This window comes from Rattus norvegicus, chromosome 2, assembly GCF_036323735.1.
Source record: "Rattus norvegicus strain BN/NHsdMcwi chromosome 2, GRCr8, whole genome shotgun sequence".
NCBI lineage: Eukaryota > Metazoa > Chordata > Mammalia > Rodentia > Muridae > Rattus > Rattus norvegicus.
In genome coordinates this window covers 148,928,222-148,941,420 of record NC_086020.1, presented here as the reverse complement: position 1 = coordinate 148,941,420, position 13,199 = coordinate 148,928,222, and the positions used below count along the sequence as shown (strand labels likewise).

At 40.3% G+C, this 13,199-nt stretch overlaps 1 protein-coding gene across 2 annotated transcripts in view; it reads right to left on the bottom strand.

Annotated features, from left to right (window-relative positions):
* Nucleotides 1-13,199, bottom strand: part of Arhgef26 (Rho guanine nucleotide exchange factor 26) — a 111,134-nt gene that overhangs the window by 59,118 nt on the left and 38,817 nt on the right. The window contains exon 6 of one of the 2 annotated variants that reach the window (XM_063281788.1): nucleotides 4,574-4,613. The exons of the other annotated variant lie outside the window; for it this stretch is intronic. Coding sequence (XP_063137858.1) covers nucleotides 4,589-4,613 — 25 coding nt within the window. The 3' untranslated portion in view covers nucleotides 4,574-4,588. Of the gene's footprint in view, nucleotides 1-4,573; nucleotides 4,614-13,199 lie in introns of those variants that run through there. 2 annotated transcript variants of the gene reach the window in all.

The window sequence follows — 13,199 nt, the reverse complement described above, 5'->3', positions numbered from 1 at the left end:
CTGATGTTTCTACAACTCTTGATATTAATAAGCAAAAGGCTTGTCTGGAAGGACATGGTGGCACAAGCCTTTAATTCCAGAACTTGGGAGGCAGAGGCAGGAATATCTCTATGAGTTCAAGGTCAGCCTGGTCTACAAAGCAAGTCCAGGACAGCCAGGGCTGTTACACAGAGAACCTTATCTCAAAAAACTGAAGAGAAAAATACATATATACACTACATACATACTTGCATACATACATACATACATACATACATACATACATACATACATACATACATGCATACAAGCTTATCTGGATGTCAATCCCTCCCCACAACAAGCACACACACTTTGTTCTTGGTCTCTTTTCTGCATGACATAACTCCCAGTGCACCCCTCCGTCCCCACTCTCTGCAGAGCTGGTCACAGCTTTCATTAAGACCTGGAGAAGGATGAAAGGAGCTATCTACCAGCATTGCCAGGAGGGCTGCCCTGAAGCCTTTCAGGAGAGATAGAGGTAGGTGCATCTGGGTGAGGGAGGAACAGGGAGCACTGAGTTCCCGCTAACGTGTGTTTAGGCTGCAGGCACTGGCAGCTCTTCCGTCTCTCAAGCAGAAGAGTCTGAACATTCTGGGAACCTGTGCTAGCAGAGCCGGCATGCATGTAGCTAACACTATTACACCTGATAACTGTTTCTCCTATGGTGTTTTACTTTCCATGAGGATGTCTGCATCTCCTGCTGCTAACAGTATCATTTCAAAGGGCTTTCCTTAGAACCCACTAGAACCAAGAAAAAGGAACAGTCAAACTAAACAGGCTAAGACAAAACATTTTTCTGCTAGAAGTACAGGATTAAAGGCTTGTTCAACTACAGAGAGAAGTCTCCTCATCCAAGCTATGAAAATTTCATAAAAGTTGCTTTTTTTTTTTTAACAATTCTCCGGTTTCTGTAAATTAATTCCTTGAGGGACTTTTTATTAAAGCTAATTTAAAGATTCATATGAGAAAAATAAAAGAAGATAATTTAATTTCTGTAGAAAATCAATTAAACTATTTTTAATTTATATATTTGTATTTTACATGCATGGGTATTTTGCCTGCAGGTATGTTTGTACACTGTGTACATGCAGTGCCCATAGGGGCCAGAAGAGGACATCAGATTACCACGGGAACTGGAACTACAGAGGATTGTAGGACACAAGATGGTGCTGGAAATCAAACTCCAGTCAAGTGCTTGTAAACACTGAGCCATCGCTCTGGCCCATAAAACAACCATGTTTCAGGTAAAAGGGAGCAGAATGCCTGCTTCTCTCTAGCAGCAGCTACTGCCTACCCCACTCGTCATTCTACACATCACCCAGACTGCCAGTCAGACAGTACAGCTATCTCCCCAGCGCTAGTTAGACACAGCTGCAGGGATGGGGCAGAGGTCTGTCCTGAAGCCATCAGTGTCTCCAGAAACCTTAAAAAAAGAAGAAAGGGATGACTGAATGTGCCACTTTCAAAACCCAAACTTGACTTCTATTCTATAATGCAGACTGGTGGGCATGGTGCTCTAAGGCATCAGAGGGCAAAAGCATTATAGTTAGGATGTGCCCACTGATAAAATATAACACTCAGGTGAAGCAGCTTCACTGCACACAGGAGCTGGCTGAAAATGGAGTCTCTGCAGTCAGAGTTTTCTTCCTTCCATTCCCCTCCCTCCCTTCCTCCCTCCCTCTCTCCCTCCCTCTCTCCCTCCCTCCCTTCCTTTTCTCTTTCTTTCTTTATATAAACAAAATTTCTTTTGTCTTATTCTTCAACCTGGAATTAAAGCTCCTCTTGCTTTAGCCTCTTATGTGCTGAGACTACGTTTACACTCCTCTATACCGAGGGCTTTCTCTATTTTTTTTCAATTCATTAATTTTCTGTATTTTGTAATTATTTTATATTCTTAACAGACCAACTCGTTTTAATCAGAAAAAGTATGGGTATACATACATATAATACATATATATACACATACATATAGATACATATCTGTACACCTGATATGCTAGCTGCTCTACCATATACATAAATAAAATTTTCCTGAGAAGTATTCCTCAAAGACATCTATCCTACACGATCCAAGAGGGGGAAGGAAGATAAAAATGTTTTATCATTGAAAGTCACACAGTCATATTTTTCTAATGTCTCAAATTATATAATATTAAAGGTAAATGTGCTTGAAAGTATTTGTGCTTGATTTCTCTAAATCCCAATAGCAGCATTCACCCTACTACTTTCAAACATATTTTCCCTTTTCCTTCCACCTCTAACAGGTTGTACTGTGGCTCTCTAAAGACCTTGAAGAATGTGGCTGAACACAGGCACGGGTTCTACCCACTTATCAGGCCAACTGAAACCAACATAATTTTTGGCAGGGCTAGTAACCCCTGGCAGAAGGACTCGAGCTGTAGGCACACACGCTACTTGTTTATCTCCCAACACTAAAAATGAAGAATATACCTACACACCCAGATTCCCCCATTTCCCTGAAATGTATTTGGCAATACTGAGGTCGCCATGGCAAAGATGGTGAAGGCTCTTACAAGCCAGGCTCTGGTGTTCCCTTGCCACTCAGCACCGTCTGACATCCATCATGACTTCCTCAGCAACAAGCCCAGCTAGCTGCCTCTCTGCCTGCCCGCAGAAGGTGAACTTGCCTCAGACATGGGTCTGAATGCTGATCTTAATACTTGGGTACTATTAATAACCTCTGATTCTTGTCTGCTAAAATAGATATAATCTCATCTGCAGGCGGTAATGTGGTTTGGAAACCTATAGAAACAAGAACTTAACCCGGAATGCCCCACACTGACCTACATAAATGGCGGTTGACATTATTATCATCAAACGACTAGGCATAAAAGACCCAGTAGTGAAGAACTTCCATTGAAGCCAAAGCAATTATGGAAATCTATTTCAATCCTCCAATTTAGAAACAAGCTTAGTTATTAGGAACTCATTAGGCTTTTACTCCTGCCTGGCAGGAACCTGTCAGTGCCAGTTCTGTTGGAGGGCAAAAAGCAGACGCTTATTTGCCAACTTCCGGTTTCTACTTAGTTATGAAGAAGAGCAGCACCTTGTTCACGGGAAGGAGCTCCACACATGTCTATCAGTCTGCCCCACACATAAAGGTATTAACATAAATGAGTGAGTCCTTTACTAATATCTAAAGTGTTATTTTTACAGCGAGCAAGAATTAGTTACTGCAATTACCATCACATTTTGACAGATGTATATGTGTAAGTTATTTGTCTTTCATTAGAAAGGCTTTGAAGGTTGTAATGTTCAGTAATTGATTGCACTGTATGTAGTCTAAATAATTGGGGGGCATTTACAGATCAATTACAGATGCAAGCTGAATGAAAGAGCCTGGCCATTTCTTCATGATCTTAATGTGGTCTTAATGAACTGTTATCAGCAGAAAAATCTTGTCGATGTATATGCATAATCTGAGCCGGAATAAACTATATCAGAAGCTTAGTCCAATTATTTATATCATTCTGGAAAAACTCTGAGGCAAAAGCATAATCAGTCTTCAAGGGACTGAAGCAAAGCATCCATAGAAATCCTGCTGATAAATTTTCTTCAAATATGAAAGACATCAATAGCACCTGACCGAACATACTATATTCTATACATAAGCTATGCTATAATAATAATTTCTCAACGGTTAGTTTGGGCTTCAGGATGTATGTGAAAATTAGTATGAACAAAGGCCTTGTTTAGCTGACTGCTTCCCGAGTGACTAAGAAATTATTACAAAACCTGAAAAACTGAGTTCTGTTTTCATTTTCCTTAGTTAACGTACATGAATACCACGGATGCCAGGCACCTTGCCCACAGCTAGCCATACAGGCACGAGGTGCAACACAGATTGGAACTGGGCAGCCCCAGAGCATGTTTAGCCACCACACTAAGCTGTCACCACAGGCAATATCCCAACTGTCAACCTATATAGTGTCTAAAACAAGCAACTAAAAAGTAATTAAGAGCTTTTAGTAGTCCTAGAGTTACTTCACTACGAGCGTTCCTTTTCGTCGCATCTAAACCAAGGTGTTCTTATTTTGCTCTAAGATATAAAGAAACAATAAAAAGCCAAGTAGTACCAGCAAGCAGCAGGACAATTCTGTTTTGCAATTGTTGTCAGTTCTCAGCATCCACAGTGTTTATGTTCTGCAAAGTTGCTACAAAAACTTGGTGAGTGAATCCTTACCAAGTTAGCTGCTAGTAAAACCCTGAGTTAAGCTTCTAGAAGCCTCTAGTCACAGTATTTTCATCAATAATTACATATATATATATATATATACTTAATAACACCTTATTATAAATGTATGTATAGAGACATATACAAATATCTGATTCTTCAACATAAATTTACACTAATATGACTGTAACTTTACTTATAATTATATAAATATGCTGATTTGCTGGCATTCAACTCATGCCAAAAGCATTAAAACTGCAACTTAAAACAAGTAAATTTATCTAAAGCATACCTTTTCTCCCAAGGTGTTCAACAATCTTGTTGCTATGGAATACCACACACTTGACAGCACTCCAGTCTGCTGCTCTGAGACTATTTTAAGTAGCAGAAATCACAACTGATAAACATAAAGATGGAAAAAAAAAGTTATGTAACCAACTCACCGGAAGGACCCTAGTTAAGGACAAGAAAGCAGATAAGGTTGGCTTTGACTGTTAGCATCATAGCTCATTTGTGAGGATCACCCTAAGTGAAAGTGTTTTTAGAGAGAATGAAGTAGAAGATCCACCCTAAATGAGCTGGGGTCTTCTACTGAATTTTAAAAACTGGAGAAAGTCGGCAAAGAGCTAAGGGCCAGCATTCATCTCTTTCTGCTCCCTGGTCCACCCAGACGTCAGGAGTCTCAGCCACATACTCCTGTGTGCTACCATGGATGCTACCATGCCTTCCTGGCCACGGCCATGGATTCTCAGACCACACACAGTAAACTTGTCCTCTCAAGTTGCCATTTGCCACAGCAATGAGAAATTGTTAATCTGGCAGAGTGCTATCTTGCTCAACTTCAAAAAGCTGCAAACGTGTGCATGGAAAAAGTTAATCACAAAGCACAGTAAAAACAAAATGAACTCGTGTGTGCCAGGTGGTTTACTCTGCGAACCAAACTAACAACGCTGCTTTTGTGAGGTTGGAGATCTACTGTATATACAGCTGGCTCACTATTTACCTTTCCAATTTCAAATAAGTTAACAGTATTTTAAAAATAAGGTGAAATCTTGACTTATACAAATTTTAACAAAGCTAAGCATTCCCTACGGGCATGATGTAAAGGGATATTTTAGTGAGCTTGCATGAGCCAGATGGCTTTTCCTTAAGATGTATCGACCGCCCATTACCAAACCCTCAAAATGTATAAACCCTCCAGAGGCAGGAAAATATGTGAAAAACTATGTATTCAAACTAGATGTAGGGTCTCATATTTTGAACTGAAGCATGACTCAGGTTTGGAATTTCTTTGAACAATATATCTTCATATTGCTACTAGACGATTTATTTATTTGAAGTATAAAAATGTTTTATTAAGTACACTATGTTTCACATGTTAGTTGCCCGATTTTCATAGTTACTTTTAAATATAAACAATTAACAACTTATAATAACTACCGTATTTCTAGATAGGTGAAGGCCATTACCTTATGAGGTCAAGCTCATGAGTAACAATGGCAGGAACAATAATTATGAGGTAAGGAAGGTCACTTCCTGGTTCCCTGCACCAGGTGAAACTCCCACTTTGAGAATTTCCTATCTCTCTGACATCTCTTCCACACATGTGTATCTCACCAAGTCAGAGTCACACACACACACACACACACACACACACACACACACACACACACACACACACACACACTGTTCCTAAGGAGAAGAAAACAGAGAAAGTGCCAGCATATTTGGAGAGTAGGGCAAGGGAGGAAACGATACTGAGTGGTTTTTTTCATTTAAAACTCTGGCTATTTGACAGACCAAAAGAAAAGTCACCAGCATCTGTGCATAAACTCTCTGTCTGTGTTCCTCTGGAAACTACAACCAAAGCTGCTTTATTGGAGACTCGTTCTCACAGCATAGTCTTTGATAGCCTTTGAATTTTTCATGTATACAATTATTATTTGGAGTGGTGGAAGGCAGACCCTCCAAACCACCATTTCCTGGAGTTGTAAATCAAGAGTAACTTCCTCCAGCCTCCAAGGAGGGGCACACAACTACCAAGGGAAACGCAGACACCAGAACTGGGTCAAGAGCAATTCTGGATCATGCATACTTTCATACTTTCTGCCTACACATCAGGCTCTTTCAAGAAATCCATTAACTTTGTCCAAATATTGTGCTGTATTTTCCTTGAAAAAGGTGCAAAGCTCTGTGATTTGCTTACAAAGCCTTCTTTCCGCCTGTTTTTATTTTATATATAACTTTAATTTTCATTCTCAAAGAAATAATTTTAGACTCATCTCCTATTAGGACATTGGCTTTCAACCTGTGGGTTATGACCTCTTGATCTCATATCAGATATCCTGTATATCAGATCTTTGCATTACGATTCATAGCAGTAGGAAAATTACAGTTAGGAAGTAGCGATGGAATAATTTTACGGTTGGGGGTCACCACAGCAAGGGGAACTGTAAAGAGTTGCAGCGTTAGAAAGGTTGACAACCGCTGCTTTATGATCATTTACTTTCTCAAACTAATCCCAAATTTCAAAAATATTATTGTGACACACATAGCTATACTTTTCAAGACATCCCCAAGGTTTTCACCACTTTCAGGGCCTAATATGAAGACACACAAGCGAGCCTTCGTAAAGTTAGCCAGTCCCATCTCTGTGAGGCTCACTGTTCTGACCCACATACCACTGGAAGAATGTACAGCCGAGAAAGGCACCATAGTATGGAATTACTCTTCCCTTCCAACTGGTGATAACACTGCTTCAGTAAAGACTGAATGCCACTGCTTTGGATCCTTGGGTTATTCTGATAAGCATCAGCCCTTCACTGAGGAGAAGCTCACTAAGTAGCTGATAGGAAGAAGGCGGGGAAGTAACCAACCCAAGAATGAGATTGAGATTCCACGCTCTGTTATCTGGCAAAGAAATATGGTCAACAAAAGCCAGTCTTCAAAGTTGTGAATTAGTTCAAGCTTAGAAAGCCAAAATAAAATAGGCAAAGTCAAGTGTTTCTCAACTGAACATCCCTAAAGAATACAGAAGAAAAAAAAGTGATTTTTTTTCATACGCTTTTATCAGCAGCTTATAAGGGGAGAGTTTTAAATCAAAATAATATTCTTCAAGAATAGAAATCGCGTGGTCCAAAGATAGTGCTAAGACAGCTCTCGAACTGTCACTCTAGGAATAAGGTAGCAAGCGCACCAAATGCGACGAGCTAACTCCATGCTCATCATACGTGTATAGTACACCAGGAATCCAGATGTTGGCCAGGAAAGAGGAGAGAGCAAAGGTCCAAAGCCAAGGGTAGAGCGAGCACAGCCGAGGCAAACCAACCCTTCCTCAGAACGAGTACTTCTTAAAACCTGCCCCAAGGATCAGCTGCTCCCAAGTGTAAAGACAAGATGACTGCTAAACCTGTAACACAGAGGTTAAAAATCATCCCTCCTAAAATATCTGACCGTCAGAGAAATCTAAGAAAGGAATTCACTGCCTTAATAAGTTGGGCGGGGTCAGGGAGGGGGGGTGTTTAGTTGTGTGTGTGTGTGTGTGTGTGTGTGTAGAATTTCAGCTTGCGAGATGGGGAATTGAAGACACCTGGAAGGCGACTTCCAGCACACTCTTCAAGGGATCCACATACACAAGTGCAGGCTTCTATCTGTATGAGTAAATGGGCCTCGAGTCACACACCATGCAGAGAAGTAGGACCCTTCTGCAGGCTGCAGGCGAGCACAAACCCTGCCATTGTGCCCCGTTCTGCTTCTCCAGATGGGTCTCCTCTCAGAAAAGACATTCCAATGAACTCCCAATACAAAAGCAGTTTGCTAGTTACAAGGAGACCTTTGTCTAAATCCCCAACAAGTGACAGGGTCAATCTGAGCCAATCTTGACATTTCCATGGAGCTTTTCCACAATCTTTTTTTAAAAAGCCCAAGTCATTTCCCGAAACCTTTTTGAAATCCAAAGAAAACACTGTGTAGATAAAGTCTCTGTTAAGACCTATACCTAACACCATTCACTAGATGAGTTCCTCAGAATATTCTTCTAGACATACAATGACTTAATCCATAGTCTGAAAAAAATGTAGAGAATGGTAATAATATACCAACTTGACATTTAAGATATTATTCATCTCTCTTTAGAATACAGAAAATGAATTTTTAAATTTTTAAAGGAAATGCATTTTCAGAGCTTTTTACACAAAGCTGAGGTCTTGAGAAATTGAAAATTTGATGACAGATTGCTCAATATTTACATTACCACTTAAGAGTTGATGAATCCTTTCACTTAAATCTTGGGAGGCTCTCAATTTTTTTTTTTACTAAAGTTTATTTTGGAGATATACTTTTCATACTGAGTACCAAAAAATTATAAATCTGAAAATGAGTCCCCACTTTCCAAACATTCATGTTCCTTTTCTTCCTCAACTTACTCTGGAGGTGATTGAAAGAATTTAACGTAAGCTAAGCTGCCTTCTTAACAATGAACTGTGAACTGTCAGACGCTCCTATGACCTATTAGCTTACTTGTAGATTATACTGTGGCAATGCAACGAGGGGGGCAGAGGGTGGGGTCCATGCAGGGTCCGTTCAGAGGCAGCTTATAGTAAAGTAGACAATCGTCCTTGCTTACACTGGCAACGAGGACATAACAGGGACATAAAAAGAGTGTGTCTCGGAACATGTGATACCTTTGTTTGTAAGTCCTCCATGTTTGAGGAAGTCAAAGCTATTCAGATATAAGAAGTATTTACAGTTTTGACTCCAGTAGAGGATGCACACCAAAAGGAGTAAATCATAGTGATTTTGTGTGTGTGTGTGTGTGTGTGTGTGTGTGTGTGCATGTGTGTCTGTGTGTGTGTGCATGTGTGTGGGTGTATGTGTGTGTCTATGTGTATGTGTCTGTGTGTGTCTATGTGTATGTGTCTATGTGTGTGTGTGCATGTGTGTCTGTGTGTGTATGTGTGTGTGTGTGTATGGGTATGTATATGTGTGTCTGTGTGTGTGTGTCTGTGTGTGTGTGAGCATGTGTGTATGTGTGTGTATGTGTGTGTCTCTGTGTGTGTGCATGTGTGTGTGTGCATGCGTGTCTGTGTGTGTGTGTGTGCTTGCTAGAACCCTAAGTTGAAATTTAGTTCCTCAGCCTAAACTCTTCTTACCTGCATTACACGTGTATCTTTGATAGGTTGTCCAATGTAAATACATCTGAGAAATCAAAAACCTCGTTTATTTTAATCTCATTTAAGCAGTGAGTTTAAGAAGATTCACATAGTTACTTTGGCTCAGATGTCTACTCAGAAAGGTATCTGAAAAAGATGAAGTCAGATAACATGACAAGTGCGGGAAATACGGGAGATTCATGTTTCAGTGCTAAAAGTGAACGCACCAAGTTAGCAGCAGACAGAATACTCACAACAGCGTTGCCTCTGTAACTTCATTTATCAGCCACCCTTCTCCTACTTAAACCAAGTGCTAGATTTAACTTGGCTAGATTGTCAAGTTTACATTAAGATCTTTTCTACTGCCAAAAATAAACTGGGTGGTCTTGCTTGTTTTACTCACATTGGCAGAGTCAAAAAAAAAAAAAAAAAAACCCTCCATGAAATGGTTTAAAATCCACAGCTGCAAATGCAAGGCAGATGAAATATGGCAACTCAGCCCCAGCCATTGTTTCTTTTTCCATAGATTTCAACTCTAGTTTAAGGTTGATCCCACTGACTAAGTTCTCACAGTGTAGTGGGCTCCAGTTGGGCTCTTTATCGAAACTTAAATCTCTGTGCGACAACTCAGAACGCACAGGCTCTTGGAACTTGTGCAGGGCAATGCATAAAGGTGGGGCAGGGGGATTGTGGTGACCCCAAAGGGCTGCAAAAAAGTTAATCAGAACAGTCCAGCTGGCAGCTCGAGCATGCTAGGCGACGGCCTTTGCCAAACACTGATGGGAAGACCTTAACACTTACATGGGAAACATCAACCTGAAGGAGAAATAAATCACTAGGGTTTCGTTACCAACTGAGTCTTAACTAATACATTCCCTATGACTGCGGGGGCCTTCATTTGCTTTGACTCCGACTTCATTCAATGTCAAAATAAAGAAAACTGCTAAAATCGTATAATAATGTGCTGTGGCCCACCTAATGTTCTAGTTGGCATCACTGTTGCTGTAATAAAACACTGACCAAACCAACCTGGGGGAAGAAAGTGTTCTTTGGCTTACGCATCCATATCACAATCCATCATTGAAGAAGTCAGGGCAGGAATCTTCGGACGGGAGCTGAAGCAGAGGCCACAGAGGAGTACTCCTCTCTTGCTTGCTCAGTCCACTTTCTTACAGAACCCTGCCTCAGGACCACAGTGGGCTAGGCCCTCCCATATCAATTATTAGTCAAGAAAAGATCCCACAGATATGGAGGCAGTTCCTCAACTGAGGTTCTCTCCTTCAGATGACTCTAGTTTAAGGCTACTCTTTAGCGTTACTCTTTCTTGACCAATGCTGGCAGAGGCAATTAGAGGATTAAAAGCAAAAGTTAGAAAAACAAAACCCAGACATATTTCAGATATCTCCATGAGGAAAGATGCTTGTGTCTGTGACTGAAGACCAGAGCTCGATCCCTTGAACCCACATAGTGGAAGGATAGAACCGACTCCTACAAGTTGCCCTCTGACTTCCGAGCACAGGCTGTGGCATGCATGCCCCCACACAGACATACACATGCCTCCCACCCTTACAAATCAATGTTTTAAAGTATTTCCAAACATTTGAAAGAGAATGCTTAGATGACAGCTTGCGTCATGTTGTGCTAAAGACTTTGCCTAAGTTTCTTAGTTATCAAAACAATTTATAGGATAGAGTTTTTCTCATAAAAGAAGGGGAAAAAAATAAGCCCTACGCTTTAGAATCAGTAAAGTCTTTCCGAACATGTCCCTAAGACGGCTGCATGAAGGAACTATAAATTTCAGTTTGTTGCTTCCTGCTCATGTTGGCAACAGAAATGGTGTATTTGAAGATAAATACTATTGATGACATGTGTAAAATGCTATGATAATAACTATTTGACAAAAAAATAAATAAAAAGGGCAAAGGGTACAGGTGTCCAGCTAGAAGTGCCTGAAAAGAAGAGTGAGAGAGTAAAATGTTCCAAGTGTCCATTGTCACTGATCCTAGGTCCATACCTGGGCCTGTGTCACACATCCCAGAGTATACTTGTTTTGTTCCTTCCTTGTTTGGCCATCATCCAGATATGTCAAATTAAAGATAGGGTCCCAAGTCTGACTACTTCTTGGTCTCTCATAAAGTCCTCATGGGTAATTCCTACCTTCACCTCAATTTCACCAATTGCTGTCCTTTTCAGAAAAAAAGTATTAAGTGAACCTCCGAATACGATTCTGGCTTTAGGTCTGGCTAGTTCTTGGCTTCCTTTACTGCCGATGTCAATGTAAAGTTTTAGAGTTGCCTAAAGTAGTTACTGAGCTCCCAGCTTGGGTTTTTTAGGTTCCCCAATACTACTGCTGGTGCCCATCCCCATGAGCTTACAATGTGACAGCTCACATCATTTCCCCGGGATTTCAGAATAAGGATGTGTTTCCAGCTACACACAGCTAACACACAGCATCCCCACTCAGTTTTATCAGCCCCCAGAGCTCATCCACTGTACTTCTGCATTAACTAAAAGAACTGCATCTGTGGAGACATCGGTAGCTCTTGTTTTTCTGCTTGAGATTGCTACTTGTTTCTTCTGCTGTCACTTCCACACATTTAGATAACAGGCTTTAAGATAAACTCATTGGACATCCATCCCCAGGTAGAGAAAAAAGCCAATAAATGTCACAAGTGGCTTCTATATTTCTGTCTGAGAAGTGTCAGCTGAAAAGACAATTGGCTTTAGAAAAAAAAAAAAAACGAAAAAAGGAAAAGAAAAAAGTTTCTCTGCCTAAGAAAGGCAAGTAAGGCAATGGACTTACTTTCCAAAGAGTCTGGGGTAAATTATATTACTTGCTGCATAAAGAAAGAACATTTGCTAACAAGAAACACCAGAAGAGTCATTACTTCAGGGCAAAACCTAAATAGGGCTCTGGACCTAAATAGTTCTGTATTCTCTGGCCTGCTTATATTTAATATGCATTTCTTTTAGAAGTTAGCTGTACGAATCAGTTAAAAGGGTAAAATGTTAATATTAATGCCATTAAAGACTTTGGGAGGTTTACTGTTATTTGGTTAATGTGCTAAAGTTTAGAATTTTAAAATCAAATAGAAAACATATTTGACATCGCACATAGGCTTTGCCAGTATTTGAACAAAATGTCATTTATGGTCCTATTAAGCAATTTCATAAGGCATATGTGCTTACAATAGAATTTAATGTCCCTTGATTTTAATATGACGTGATTAAAATGAGCACGCAAGTGAGGTAAGTATTGTTTATTGTTACCACAATTTACTCCCTAAGCAAAGCGGGAACTGGAAGAGTCTGGATTGGCTGCTCATTATATGCCAGGAACAAAATCGCCTCCTCAGGATACCAAAGCACGCTGAAGGCCATTCTGATGGACTCTGCAGGACACAGGCATGGTTTTGCTTCATATGGCTTTTCAGAGAAATCTGAAGCCCTTTGCTAAGCTCTCCTACTAGCTATTTCATTGGGCACAAATAACAGCAACAATATTGCTAGCATGATATACTACTGAGATAAAAGGACAGGGCTGGAGGTAAAAATACACTACATATAGAACACCAAAGAATCGTCTAATTTTCATTTAGCAGAAAACATTCTAGCTCTGCTAGCCTTGCTTAGACCATACCTAAAGCTTCTGACCACACAGCGTGGCTGATACATAATTTCCCTTGCTGAGAGTATCACCCTTTAATAGGGAAGTATTTTAAGTTTATAATAATTAGAATTGGATATATCTTCCTGCAAATTGATGTAAGGCCAAAACACAGATCTCTTTCTATTGACACAGCACTATAACATGCACACTGCATGGACACCCA